This window comes from Balaenoptera borealis, assembly GCF_965194805.1.
Source record: "Balaenoptera borealis genome assembly, chromosome: 5".
NCBI lineage: Eukaryota > Metazoa > Chordata > Mammalia > Artiodactyla > Balaenopteridae > Balaenoptera > Balaenoptera borealis.
This window is the reverse complement of record NC_138862.1, coordinates 111,481,133-111,496,534: the sequence shown is the minus strand read 5'-3', so window position 1 is coordinate 111,496,534 and position 15,402 is coordinate 111,481,133. Positions and strand designations below refer to the sequence as shown.

Sequence of the window (15,402 nt, the reverse complement as noted above, 5' to 3'; positions counted from 1 at the left end):
TGAGGGGCTTGAGCATTGTGGATTTGGAACCAATCCTGTGGGTACTGAGGGACTAGTGTGTGTGTGTGTGTGTGTGTGTGTGTGTGTGTGTGTATACACACACGGTTGGAAAGTTTGTGTGTCACGGTTATAATAATAAACAACTTGTCCATCTCCAAAGTGGTAAGTAGCCATTCAAATGCTGCCTTTTGGATCACAGACTGCTCTGATGCTAAAGGAACTTAGGAAAATCAGTTCCCTTTTTGTTGCTTCAAATGGGAGTGTGTTGGTCCAGAGATCTAAGAAATCTCCTTAAAGTCTGGAGAAGGTTACTACTAGCAAATGGACTGCAGCTGCTTTGAAATACCCACAGCCCACATTGCTGCCACTCCTTCCAACAAGTGCCTCAGGTCTTCTGGCTTCAATTCATCCTGGTGCCCATTAGCCCTAGGACAGTCTATGCCCAATGATCCAAAGCTCAGTTATGCAGAAGGGATTCAATGAGTTCATATCAAATATTCCTTAAGTTCCACTGTCCAAATGAGAAGTATTTCAATCAGATGGACTCATTCTGCATTTAACCTTCTGACGCTTGGCTAAAGACCATTTGGGAACATGGAAACATTTACAAGGCTATAAAGCTGACACTGAGCTTTCTAACCTAGCAATCAGTTTTCACCACAAGAGACTGCGTTAGCAAGACTTCAGGAAAATTGACCTTAACGTTATTTCTCGCATTATATAATTGGAGCTTTTATTCAAAATGCTTTCACACGTACAAATGCCCAATGACACCCCTTTGATGGATTCAGCCTATAACTCTCATTTAACTGATAGAAAAACAGGTTTTGACCCATTCTAAAGATGAATACTTTCCATCTTTCCCATTTGCTGTCCTCTCTTAAAGCCCCAGTTAAAGTCTTGCTATGAAATTACACTATCTGACTTTCCGGTGCCTCCTCTGTGATATTTGGTTTTTGTACACACCCTTTTTAAGTAAAATATAACCCCATTTGATCATTAATACTCTACTGCTTTTCCTTAGGTTTTTAGTCTCAAAACAATACAACTATCCAAGATGCTTTTAGTCCAAACACACAAAATTAACTGCAATTAAATAAAATCACATCAGCAATCTGAGAACACAAGGAGCTGTCTTTCTGGCTATTCCTTGCATTAATAACATTCATTTCAGATAGTAAGTTTTCTCCCTCAGAAGATCTGTTTATGAAATGCCATTCTATTCACCTACTGCTCCTCCGCATACACACGAATCCTACTGTGTCTGAACGTGTGCTCTACTTTGAAGCGAGCTCTTCTCACTTACATAACCAAGGCTGACCAACCGTGAAGACTTTTTTTGACAGACAGTTATTGGAGCTTGAAATGGCAGAGAAGAATCTGAAAGAAATGCTTTTGGATACGGACACATGTAATCCAGGGGTCCCGTACACAGACCCCTCTCCAGCGTCAACTACTACAGACTAAAATATTCAGTATTTGGTTTACAGTATTGAGGTTCTCACTTCATAAAAACAAATCCCAGCATACGTGGTCAGTCAGTAACAAGCTTTTTCTGAAGGTATGACTATAAATAAGTTGGAACAAGGTGCATGCACAAATCTAGACAACCCTTCATATATTGACTATTATTCTCTTGATAAACCAGTTTTCAGTCCTTAAGGGAGGGAGGGCTTAGCAGGTTATTAGTGCCTTTTATTGCATTCCTGAGGTAATTACCTTCACTAGGATTTTGCCTTTCAAACTTTGAGGGCTTGGAAGCTGCTTGGTCTCTCCTGCGTCTACAGATGACAGGTCGAGTTTGTCTCGGAATATTCCTTTCAGGTACTGAGCAATTTTCCTTTGCTGCTGGACACTGCAGTGATTCTCAATAGACAGTATGACCGGGAACCTGAGAGAACAGCAGCACATTGTAAAGGTGTCGAATACAGCAACTCACAGGGACTTTTGAAAATTATTCTGTATTCATTATGTTCTTACAAGCCTAGTGACAGTATTTGTGAGTGAGGTGATAATTAAAATGCTTCTAAAATGAAAAAGATGAGAGATGCATTAAAAAAAATAACAAACTCCTCTGGCCAAATATATTTTACCAGGCATAAAGGGTGAACAAAATACCAATCCATATGAGATGACTTAGTCTAATATTTTGTAGCTCTATCTCTCCCTCAAACACACATGCACACACACAGTACATATATTTTGTCTCTTTTACAAGGAAAAATAAAAGAGAAAAATTTGAGAGATAAGAAACCTAAAGAAAGAAAACTCATAAGGTAATTTTGTATTATTTATTTAAAAGTCTAGAAACATCTAGGAGACTATCATTAAATGAAGATATTTACTCTAAAAATATATATTCAACACACAGCTTGAAAATTACTATTAAGGATAAAATAACACAATGGAATTTTGTGTTTTATAGCGTCCTGTGTCAGGCATTTCAAAATCATTTGTATAGAATTATACACTAGTCTTTACTTTCAGAAAGGAAAAAAAAAAGTCAAGCATTCACTCTCCTCCAGCACTCAGGGTTCTGTGCAGAGAACGTGAGACCCCAGTGGAGCGATTAGTACAGACAGCCTTAGGAACCAGCAACAATTCCACGACCTTACTCCTCTTCTGACTTTGTTTTTTCCTCAGAAAAACAAATTCAGGCTTATTTTCATTTTTTTTCTAGTTTCCATCACATATCTTCTGAAGTACTAGGCAATATATTTTTTTCCGGAATAGTCACACCAATATTTAACTTGCCTAATACATCTATATGGAGAAAAAAATTTATTTATGCGCTTGTATGAGAAGCACAAACTCCACAATACAGGCTGTGACCTCCTGAAATTACATTCTATCCTCATTAGTAAACTTGATGCCAGAGGTAATACGAGAGATGAACCTTTGTGACTGAGGTCGGTTTGGTTACCGGACTATAATCTGTTTGCTCCTGTGTCCTCACATGGGTTTTACCCCAGAGTGTTAGAAAGAGAGAAAAACAGCAGACTAGCAACCCTGAGTTGTCTGCGCAGTCACATCAGGGAGTTCTAGCAATGGATTTTTAAATTATCAATCTGTTTATAAAAAGGCTATCAGTGTCTAATGATGCTTGGTGTATGAAGCAGTGCTTCTCGACAGGGGCTGGGGCAACTGTGTGGCACCCTTCCAAAGGGACATTTGTCAATGTCTGAAGACATTTTTGGTGGTCACAATGTTGGGGATGGGGGTTGCCACTGGTGTTTAGTGAGTAGAAGTCACGAATTTGCTCACCATCCTGCAATGCACAAGACAGTTCCCCATCACAAAGAATTATCTGATCCAAAATGTCAATAGTGCCAAGGTTGAGAAACCCTGGTACTGTAAAGATGCAACTAAGGACTTCCTTGGTGGTCCAGTGGTTAAGACACTGCCCTTCCACTCAGGGGCATGGGTTCAATCCCTGGTCAAGGAAGTTCCGCGTACGGTGTGTTGAGGCCAAAAAAAACCACACATGAAACAAAACAAAACATTTTCATTTTGGGACTTCCCTGGCAGTCCAGTGGTTAAGACTCTGCACGTCCACTGTAGGGGGGTGCGAGTTCAATCCCTGGTTGGGGAACTAAGATCCCACATGCTGGGCGGCACAGCCGGAAAAAAATAAAAAAAAAGATGCAACTAGAACTTAAAGCTGCACTTTTAAAATGTGCTAAACAAGCTTATTAACTGTTTTAATTTGAAGTGCTTTTCTCCTAAGGATCCCCAGACTTTAAGTAAGCATAGTCAAGTCACCAGAGGGTCCTCCGAAGTACATGGACAGGAGGTCTTCTCAATGCCCTACTTCACATGTTGGAAAATAACGGCAAATCACTTCATCAACTTGGCTAAGATTAGTAGCAATCAGGGTAAAAAGACCCATCAGAATTTAGTACTCGGATTCTTCCATGTGGAAGACACCACAAACCAAACCTGCTATGCAGCAAGTGTCTCTCATCAGAACAGCACTTTAACTTCATATTTAATTAATGAGAAGACGAAATGTTAGAAATATTAAAGGCTACTAATGTCTATAAAATTAATTTCATGCAATTGTAATTTTAATTTGCCTCTTTTAATGCAAAAATCATTTCTTGAATGTCTGGTATATTGCAGGCACTGGCTAGGCAATAAAGAATGAATAAGGGGGAGTTCCCTGGTGGCCTCGCGGTTAGGATCCTGGGCTTTCACTGCTGGGGCCCGGGTTCAGTGCCTGGTTGGGGAACTGAGATCCTGTAAGACGCACATAGCAGTCAAAAAAAAGGGGGTGGGGAATAAAGTTTTATTTTTAATTTCTTTTAAAAATGAATGAATAAGACATAGCCACATATTTTCAAGGAGTTCATGGTCCTAACTACTTAAAAGGAGCCAAGTCACCAACAATTGCAAGAAGGTGCTGTATGATATGATAGAAATATGTTGAGTGCTAAGGACAGTGAAAAGCAGCATTTAAATCAGTTGTAGTATTGGTAAGTTTGCCAACGCCTAAGCAGTCTTCTAGGATGAGCAAGAATTGGGCAGGTGGAATAATGGAGATGAGTGTTTCAGACAGAGAGAACGGCACAGGTGAGGGTAGGGTCTGTGAAAGCACTGAGATCCCTAGGGACTCCGGAAGACAGTCAGTGACGGCAGAAGCCCAAGTCTCTGTGGAGCAACAGTGGGAGACAACACTGGAAGAGCAGGAAGAGGCCAGGCCTTGAAGGGCACGGAAGGCATGACCATGTACAACAGGGAGTCTTTGAAGGACTTCAAGAATCACAACATCAGCCTATATTTTCAGAAAGGAACATACTACACCAGCGTGGAGGAGAAACCAAAGAGAAATGAAAATGAAGAGGGGGCAGTGGAGTCAAAAGATAATGTAGCAAGTAGGACTGAAAAGATTGGCTGAATCGAGAGTGGACTCCCAGTTTCTAGGTAAAGCCATTGGTAAACAGTGCTAGCCTCCTAACTGGAAGGAAATGGAGCAAGGGGACGCTTGGCGGAAGGAAAGGCTGAGTTCAGTTTGGGGTGGCGGCCCCGTGCTGGTAGGAGTCTTATCCTTGCTCAGTGTTGAGGTTCCCCAAACCTATTATGGTGTGCCTGGCTTAGAGTGGGCGCCTTTAAATATCTAAGTAAACGCCTGCATAAATAATGAAATTTGTTAAATTTCAGGTACCTATGGGATACTCAGATGAATTTGTAGTAAGAATTTTTCAATATATCTCTGAAACTTAGGGAAAACATTCTGGATATATAATGGGCAAATAACCAAAAAGTAGACCAAGGACAACAACTTAGGAAATAGTGACCATTAAAGGAGTGAGGAAACAGACTAGAAGACCGTAGGCTAAAGAAAGAGGTCGAGAAGCAATGGCAGCAATAGAGGAGAGAATGCTATAATAGAGGCCCCCCAAAAGCAAGTATTAAGGAGAAAATTATCACCATTATCAAATGCCAAGGAGGGGTCAAGCAACATAAGGACCCCAGGCATTTCAGTATACATAGGACATCCAGCAAATCTGGAAACCAAGATATTATTATTTTACTGTACTGCAATATAATCCCAATAAGCTATTTATTATGTATAGTAACCTGTGTTTCTAAACTTTATAGACACTCTGTACACCCTGGCTTTAGAAATTTTGAGGTCACTCTTTGTAAGAACATGCTTCGAGGAGGCAACATCTTGAGAGAGAATGGGGTAAGGAATAAAGGGAGCACAAGAAAGTATGTACATGCGGCCCTTGTTTGTTCGGTGTTTTGTTGGGAAGGAAGGAGAGAACCAGGGCAGGAGAAAGCGAGACGTAGACTCCAAGGAAGTGTGTGGCTTGGTGGCCGTGTTACATCAGGCAGTGGTCCATGTGCCTGCTGAGCCTGGCTCCCAGCTGCTGCTCTACTTACTCGTTCTTCACAAAGGCATGCTTGTTGATGGTCTCCACAACATCCCTGAAGAGGATCTTTGAAGTGAGCGTGTAACCGTGGTGTACGACCGGCTCTCCGTCGGGGCCATCCCAACAGTCAACTGCCAAAAACAGAATGTCACATCAACAACCCAAAGTTTCTGGTGTGTCCTGATAGTTCTGGAAATAGCAGACAAGAATTAAGTTTATTGTTTGAGCTTATACGTATTATGATCATGACAAAGATGTCAGACCGAAATGAGTGTTCTGGCATATTTATCAGAATAAGGAATTAGAGATTATAAATGATTTACTGCAAGTGCTTATAGTTAACAAAGAGGTCCTATACATAAGCAGCTTAGCATTTACCAAGAACTCTCATTAGAAACTGATCTAAATCCAATCGAGTATGCTTGAGCATAGTGATATTTCTTAACAGGTTGTTTCTCTAATTTTACTTCTTCTTATTCAGTTTACTATAGTCTTTTAATGTTTCAATGACCCTCTCAAATCAGTAACCGGGTTTTTCATCATTGTCCTCCTAAACTCATTATGTTTCCATTAGATTTATTTCTATTTGATTAATTCGACAGTAGTTCTAAAATAGCATTGACTTCTTAACTTCGAATCTTCAGGCCCTGCTAAGATTTATGTGAATATGGACAAATGATTTAATAATTTAAAGTATTGCTTCCCCATCCATAAAAGGAAAACTAAGAACAGGACTTGAATCATAAGTTTGAGTGATCTATAAGTACATGAAAAGTCGATTATAAACCTGCATGGCACACAGTAATCATTATTGTCATTGATACTATTGATACTGTTACGTGTATGGACAACCTCGCTGACCCGCAGCTGGAGAAAGACCGCAGCTTCCTTACCATCCTCCCCAACTTAGAGTTTGCCTTCTCTTGTTTTATACCTTGCCACCGGACTAATTTCTCAAAACACTGCTTTCTCCATGTCACTACTTTGCTCAAAAGCCTACTCAGTGCATAACATAGCATCCAACATATAGTATGTACTCAGTAGGTCTATGTTAAATTTATTAATAAACAACCTATAGCAGCTCCTGCTTGCTTAACACCAAGGTCCCTATCTCTGGTGCTAGAGACTGGCTAGCCATTCAACTAAGCCTGTTTTCTCTCTCGCCCTAGCTCACAGCTAGACCACAGTTCCCAGCCTTCCCTTGCAGTAGGACATGGCCATTGAAATGTGGGCAGAAATGATGTGCACCACTTCCAGGTCTGCTTTATGAAACCCTGCCCTCACAGTTATCCATGCCCTCTCTTCTGCTGTGAGTTTGGAAGTCATGTGCTGAAGATGGCACAGACACAGAAGGAAAGAGCCTGTACCCCTAAATCACTGCTTGAAAGAGTCACCCATTAAGAACAGCTATTTCGGACTTCACATAAGAAATAAACTTCAGTTGTTTTAGGGCACAGAGATTTAGGCTTAACTGTTAAAGAAACTAGTTAATTAATATCTTAGCTCCTGTTTGACAAGTCAAACTTATTTTCTCCTACTTCCAACCTCACAGACTTATTCTTCCAGTTAGGCAAGCTTCCTCACATACGATCCTACTTCCATGCCTTTGCTTCTTTCATTTAAGGTCAACTGAAGTGCCCTCTTTCACTTTGCTTATCTCAGTCTCAACCAAGGGTCAAATCCTTGATTAAGGATTTAGATCCTAAACCAGGATCCCCCATAGAATTTTGCCAGCTCTCATGACATTGCCCTTCCTTATGACACGGGGGTCACAAATTCAAATACCAACAAGAACCAAGCAGGTCACATAAATAAATGTAGCAGCCCAACAGGAAATGTGTGTCTAAATGAGGTAACTATTTCTCACTGTCAGTCAATCATTCCTAAGTAGGAATAAGGACCCAGTTACTAGATCTGAGAAAAGTCAAAGGTCTCTTTCCTCTCTCTTTCTGTCTCTCTCTCTAGATAGATGAGAGTTGGGGGGGTGTGGGGTTCTGTTCCCTAACTAATACAGTTACATATATCAATTAAATACTGCCTATTAAAATATCCTTGGGGGGCGGGAAATGGAAAAAGGAAAAGGAGAAAGTACTTTCAAGGTTAAAACTATTGGAATACTGGAAACAAAGTTTAAGAACAAATATTTTGGGATGCTATCATACAGTGTTATACTGTTCCTTTGGGCCTGTAAATGAGGTCAAACAGATAAAGGCATCTTCTCGGAAGAGAGGCTCCATCCCTCTTTTGACATGTGCTTGACATTCTTTAATTTGTCTTTGGATATAAGTGTGAAAAGAATAAACAGATGTTTCAAAAGTATGTAACTTAAACAATATACCCTAATTTATATCCCATTTTGGAAGAAAAAGGGCATAGGAGGGTTTCTCATAAATGAGCTAATACATTTTCAAAAAGAATGCAAAGTAGGCGAGGCAATGCCACAGCTGACTTGATGATCATGTACACATAAAAATATCTCTTCATATGAAACTACTTTGGTAATGAAAGAAGGAGCCCTTTTGCTAACATTTATAACACAGGCAGAATATGCATAGTTGAGGATGGTTCGCCTAACGTTCACTTTTTAGGTCTATTTAATCACTTGTCTGTTAAATGAGGATAGCAACATCCCCAAATGGTGCTGCCATCTGAACGCGTGGCATCCACAGCCAAGTTCAAATGGCCATGAAGAGCTCCTGTAAGAGCTAGTGCTATGATGAGAATGTTGGCAAAGTAGAAATCCTCTAACCAATTTCCTAGCCACAAAATAGCCAGGCCCATTTTTTCAATCAGACCACATGTTAGAAGCCCCCGAAAGCACCCTGACAAACAGCTGGTCAGATCTGAAGGCCAGCTGAGAGACTAACATGACAGCTTTTCATAGTGGAACTCAAAATGTTTCACCCTGATAGTGCTTCCAGAGATAACAGGAAAAGTTGTAAACCGATTACAACAACAATACGTCAGTTCCATAATGAAAGTGAAAATCCCCTGGACAGAACATCCATATTTATAAAGCAACTAGGGCTGAAAATCAAGGGAAATGAAAGGCCGTGTAAAAAATGTCATCAATCTGATTTGCTGGCAAACCCACTTCACCAACAAAAGACTTATTCGTCTTCCCCAAGACACCATATATATCCTGACCGAGGACATTGTTGCAGCTGAACTAATGGAGATGGAAAACACAGTATTATCAAAATAGAAGGTTGAAAGTGGAGAGATTCTTCAGGCCACAATACCATGAAAAAACTGTCCAGAATCATTACTCTCCATCTCTAAGAACTATACTTGGCAAAAGCTGCTTCAGAAAATTATCTGTGGGACCTGAAATTTTTAATCCATGACCTGCTACATTCTATAAATCAGGTTCTTTAACTCCTAGCTACAGCTGTTTAAGAATAAAAACAACTTCATCCAGAAGTAACGTAGATAAAGCACCACTGGGTGTATATAGATTGGTGCCTCCAGGTCCAAGCTTGAAGTGTAAACTAAGATCTTCAAATTACAGGGCTGACAGAAATTGTCAGGAGAGCACGAAAAATCATGTTATCAAGTTCTAAAGTCTTCAGGAACATCTAGATATTTAGATGCCAAGCCTAATCACAAGTCAAGCAAATGCCTCCTGCTAAAGCCAACCTCCTCTCTGTGCTGTGTATTGTGCTTCCTAGTCTTCCTTATGTGACCTGATGGTCCTTATTTGATCCCCCCCTTGGGCTGGTCATGTCATTCAATGCTTGTTCTTCCAAAAACCCCAAAGGCTTCCTGGAGAAGCAAAGTGGGGGAGTCAGACAACTTGGGTTCAAATACCAGCTTCCAAGCTTCCTAGCTATGGGACCTTGAGCCACCAACCCTACCCCAAGTTGGGGTGCCTTCTTAAGGAGATTATTCCATCTTCCTTAGTGTTGAAAGAATTAAAGAAGAATGTATGGAAAGCACTTAACCAGAACCTAGCCCACAAAAGGGGATGAAATCATGGTGGTTTCCCTGTTCCTTCCCAGTATATTCTAAGCCAAGGTGACAACCATAGTTTCAGACAGGAAATAGAGCAAGTACAAAGCTGACCAAGTCTCTTAGATAAACACAGTATAATGCTTCTTCTCAACAAAACCTTCCAGAAATAGCAGCTTGACTTTCACTGTATAGTCACAGATTATTCCAATAGTGAAAACTTCAAGCCAAACAACAGAGGAGAAATTTGCTGATGCAGGCTTGGCAAGGGAGATATTTGAGAGATTGCACATCCTTTAAAATTATATCCAAGCTGTGCATCTTCTCAGTTTGTGTGAATGTCTGGAGCAAGCAACACCTTTTACACAAGGAGGGCAAAGATCAATAGCTTCTATTACTTTGGTGACTGGCAAAGAGGAAGAAAGAAGGTACAAGGGAAGGCCCATGTTCAATGTCATCTGCTGCACACAATTTCCAAAAGCTAATTTTAAAATTAAAAGATCCCTGAAAAAGCTAAAACTAAAAATTATTTGTGCCTTACTATAAATTATGTTAATCAGATAACTTTCCTTCTTAATAGTCCAAGGAACGCCAGAGAAATAGAAGATCTGATTCAGTAAGGAGTTGATCATTAGAACATGGTTAAGCTTGGGTAAGACACTGATTTTGGACAGAGAAATCAAAAAAGAAATGATTGGGCACCTGAAAGACCTGAAAAGCAAAGGAAACAGTACAGGGCAAAGAAGTAACAAAATCGCAAAACTGCCTGGAGTTGACTTTCACTTCATGGAGTCACCAGAAGTCATTTTCCACATTTGGCCTCCAAGAAAATGTCACCATTTAAAATGATAGGCAACCATTACTCTGAAGCCAATAGGGTGTGTGACCTGGCATCTCTATGCATGACAGACTTGTAAAACTGCTTGAGTGCTGAGTGAACAAATGGTTGAATAATGGCTGAGAACAGAATGTCACCTCAAGACCTTTTGTTGCTCGAAAGGTTTTCCTTTATGCTCATATTTTATAAGCATCTTCATTATCTAGTTGCTTAAGCTACTCAATTATCAGTCACTATTGTCAGTAGGTGTTCTCTGCATCTACTGCAAAAATGCCATGTCTTAAATCATACTCTTCCAGAGGGCTAAATTTGTAGTGGTCCTAATGGTTGTGTATGCAGATAGTTTTTAATACCTGTCCATTTTAAAAATATGTCAATTTGCCTTTATAACATTACTACTACTATTACTGTAACATTACATATGCTACTTTTGTAGCAGAAAATTCTTTAAGCCAGAAACTATCTGACAAAGAAGAGCTCCTCTACTCACCAGTATTATCTCACTGCCCTACTGCTTTATTCATCTCCCTACACTATTCCACCACCCCAAGAACAACTTGCTGCCTACTGCTGACTCCCGTATGCTCCCACCAAAAAGCAATTCCCCTTTGCTCCATGGAATCTCCATTCCAGTGTAAACAAACCCCCTTTCATCATCAGACTCTCTAACAAACCCCCTTTCATCATCAGACTTTCTGGAATTCTTCCTCAACCTCCTTATCTTGGTTAACAACCAGTTTACCTGGGAGGATACTACTTCCTTTCTCCAGATGCTTTTTTTGTATAAATCACAAAATGAGGATGTTACTTTTAAACAATTGTTGTTCTACATTCATTTAAAAAATCCCCCCACTTTTAAACCTCACTTAATCCATCTCTACCTTCCTGATGTCTTCCAAGTGCCTTTTCTGTAGCATTCTTCTTCTACTTAAGTATGTGGTTTACAGTTTTTAATATCCAATTTTTGATCTTTTAATTTTTTAGCTTTGAATCTCCCTGTCAGCATCCTTTGACTTAAAAGTCCATGTGGGCAATCTACCCAATCGCTTAACCTTGACCTCAATGCCAACAGCTACTTGCTTCACTCAGTCATGCTCACCCACCACACGCCCTGCATATAGTCATCACCTCAACTATATCCAAAATCCCACCTTGTGATAATAATTCTCTGTTCTTGTTTATTGTATGTGGGATGCCAACATTCTCAGTATTTCTGTTTCTTTGAGTCTTCTAGTCTCTTAACCTCATTTTGTGGCCCCTTCATTTCCTTTCCTAGTTCATGGACCTACTGTCACTTACTTAAAAGAGCTCTCATCAACATTTTGAGATATTTTATATGACCTAGAAATCCAGAGGCTTGGATCAATTCTAGAATCTGTCTTCACTGCTCCTATACCTAGTCTGTTGGGAATGGGGTGGGGGGGCAGTCTGAGCATGCAGATTTTGTATAACAAAAAGACTGTTTTGTTAAAGACTGTTTTTGAAATTAGCTAGGCCTTCCCCAATTTATCTTGTCAACTCCTTTCTCATTATTTGCTGATCTTTTTAAGACCCCATCCCCCAGCCAACCTCCACCCACTCTACACTTAGTGGATGGTGTTCTCTCCTACTATCCTGAGAAAAGAGAGGGTATCAGGCATGAACCATTTTAAAATTTCTTGTCCCCTACCCCATCTAAAAACAAAATGAATGAATCCTCATTTTCCCCTCTTCCAAGTCTCAAAACCTCCCCAACCCTGTATCAAGTCTTCTCCTAATGCAGAAAAAATGCCAAGTGATTAACTCACAGCAGATTAGCTACCTGACCTTCCCACTGGAAGGCCACCAAAACTATATAGCAAAAGACACTAATAACCTCCCAGCTGTCAAATGCAACCAGACTGGACACTTAGTCTTTATTTTACTTTTCTATTGCATGGGACATTTTTGACCATTTCATCCCTTAGGTCCAAGTGACTGCTTTGTGTTGGTTGTCTTCGTCAGTTCCCCTTGTTCTTTCTGCTTTGGAAGGTTGGATTGCATAAGTCCTCAGGCCTTGTTCTCTTTGCCACTTCTCTAAGTGATCTTGTCCACTGTGATGTACATTTACACATGAAGGTCTCTGTAAATGATCTTGTACACTAACACACAGAAAACTTGGAATTGTGGAATCTTTATCTTTTCTGGATCCTTCTGTTGAGTTCACATATTGTTATTTAATTGACTGATAAAAATGTCCACGTAAATATTACAAAGTCACTATAAACTCAACTGATGGAAAGCTGAACTCATTAATGCTCTTCCTCTCAGTCCCCACAGTAGGTGATGGCACCATCATTCATTCCAGCTCTCCCCTTCAAGCCTTACATCCTTTACTTTGCTCACCAGGTCCTGTAAGTTTACTTCTTTAATATCCGTATAAGCATCTCTCTCACCTAGTCTAAGCTTTTATGATCCTTCCTTTGAATCATTTCAATAGCCTTCCCACCATTCTCCTTGCTCTAGTTTCACCTTCCTTCCCCCACCACAAACATACATCTTAAAGAAAAATTATCTTCCTACACTGCTCCCAAGCAATCTTTCTAAACTGCAAGTCTGACCATATCACTCTAGGTATTAAAACAATCCACTGGACCCTCGTTACCAAAAGCTAAAGTTGAAATTCCTTATCACAGCACTCAGAGCCCTTTATCGCTGACCCAAGTCTACCTTCCCAGGCTAACTGATTTCTCATCGTATTTTACGTCACGCCTCACTTTCTGTATCACCTCTCAACCACGTTTGATTCAACTGGTGGAATTCTCACACCATACTATGATTTTTACCGTCCACCCCTTCTAATGACTGTGAGCGCCTTAAAGATAGAAACCACGTCTTACATCTGTGTCCTCACCCCCAGGAACCTCCTAGAAATTTAATAAGTGTTGGCTGATTGATAGACCATGAAGTATCTTAAAAATAAATATTTATCCTGAACCATTTTTACCACTGTTTAATCAAAAAAAAAAATCTTTCTAGGAAAAACTTTCACATTCATCGCAATTTTTCAGCACCTGAAGGTGTGCCTCCCAAATGCTAGTACACATCTCTCTCCCTGTTTGAAGTGTCAGGAGGAACCAGAGAGGATTATGAGTTAAGAATGACTTTACAGTGAGTGGGAAAATAGTTCTGATTAGCATGAGTGCATTTTTTTAGGTCTCCATTATTTACGCTAGACGTGCCTGACTAAAGCACGTGGGCGCCCACACACACTCGCGCTCAAAGCACGCACCTTCCACGCAGCGACAGCCCTCCTGCAGCACCCGTGCGTACATGTCCACTTTGGACTGAGACAGGAGCTGGTCCCCGGTCAGGTATGTATTGTGGGAGGAAGCGATGTAGTAGTGGCACAGGGGCTGGTCCATGTCCTGGTACACTTCATGGTGCAGTGGGTTAAATATGTCACAAGCAGGACTACGCATGAAGTTCGTGAAGCCTTTGGAAATGAGAGAGAGTGAAGTACTATAGCTTTGAAGCATATATACTTAACCGACTCTAACAAGGACAAAAGAGATCAAAGTTTGTTCATACTGATTACCTCATTTACCTTCAGGACAGCCTTTGCAGGGAATACCGGGGCAATGGGAGATGTGCTTCAGATCAAATAGACAGTGTCAAAAACTGAAATATGACTTTGGGGAGTAGCAGTTTAAATATAACCTACAGAAAAACAGACTTTTTAAGAGTTTTGATTGAGGGAGGGAGGGGGCTTATTGCAAAGCTCTTCAGTAACTGCTGAACTCAAGCTATGATTATTCAGTGTGACCTAATGGGTGGCTCATGCAGTGTTCAAGCCATATTTATCCTAAGTGATATACTGATCAACAGCAACCTGATAGGTTATTAAGTTGATTTGAAAAATAGTATTGTCAGTGCCATAGCTGAGGTAACAGGTCAGAAGTTAGGCATAGCTTAAAATCAGGGTATGATTATTTGACTCTGAAACTGGTTTGGCAAGATGCTACTAATGGCTAGCACATTTGAGAAATGTGAAAAAGTATTTCAAGATTATGTAGAAAACCCCATCAGTTTTTCAAAAACATAGTGCCTGGGTAAGAGAGGCATTCATTAACATATTAACAGACATGTGAATGTCCTACAAGTACCTACATGGAATGATTATTAGGGTAAATTATTTCAAGTCTTCAAGAATCCTGTGGTAAAACTACTGGTAAATATCCTCTGAAACTCTGGAGAATTTCTTTATGCTCATCTTTATGGCCATAACTTAGAAATCAGGTTTAACTCCATCTTTTAAGGCCTCAGCAAAGAAAAGATTCATTTATTGGTAAAGAAAGGTCCAAATTAGTTCATCTTCTTTGGTTGTTTTTAAAATAGCTTTTAATTATATAAATATTAAATAATTTCTCTTCGTTTTAATTAGCCTCTATCCCTGGAAGTAAACATACAGTATCATACCCCCTTGTCCACACTGAGCCTGTTTGGGGGAATAGGAGGCCAACAATCAAAATTGGTAAGATAAGCCATGGTATCATATGCTCTTGCAGGAAGTGCTATGCCTCAGTAGTTTTTTTTATTAAGATTATCTATTCTGCCTGGGACCTGTTCTCTTTTGGAGAGCAGCCTACAAATTTCTTTCCCTACATATTTTAAATACATATGACTTATAGATACATGTAGCTATATTCATGCCATATCATTTATACATAATATCCTAGGAGCTAGATTCTGAATATATAACTGTGGGCAAGATAC

The 15,402-nt window shown here is 40.0% G+C and overlaps 1 protein-coding gene across 8 annotated transcripts in view; it reads right to left on the bottom strand.

Moving 5' to 3' along the window:
• Positions 1-15,402, bottom strand: part of PLCH1 (phospholipase C eta 1) — a 225,755-nt gene that overhangs the window by 56,293 nt on the left and 154,060 nt on the right. For all 8 annotated transcript variants that reach the window (XM_082394321.1, XM_082394314.1, XM_082394317.1 and 5 more), the window contains 3 exons: positions 13,919-14,122; positions 5,890-6,010; positions 1,720-1,891 (listed from right to left, as the gene is read on the bottom strand). In XM_082394321.1, coding sequence (XP_082250447.1) covers positions 1,720-1,891; positions 5,890-6,010; positions 13,919-14,122 — 497 coding nt within the window. The remainder of the gene's footprint in view (positions 1-1,719; positions 1,892-5,889; positions 6,011-13,918; positions 14,123-15,402) is intronic.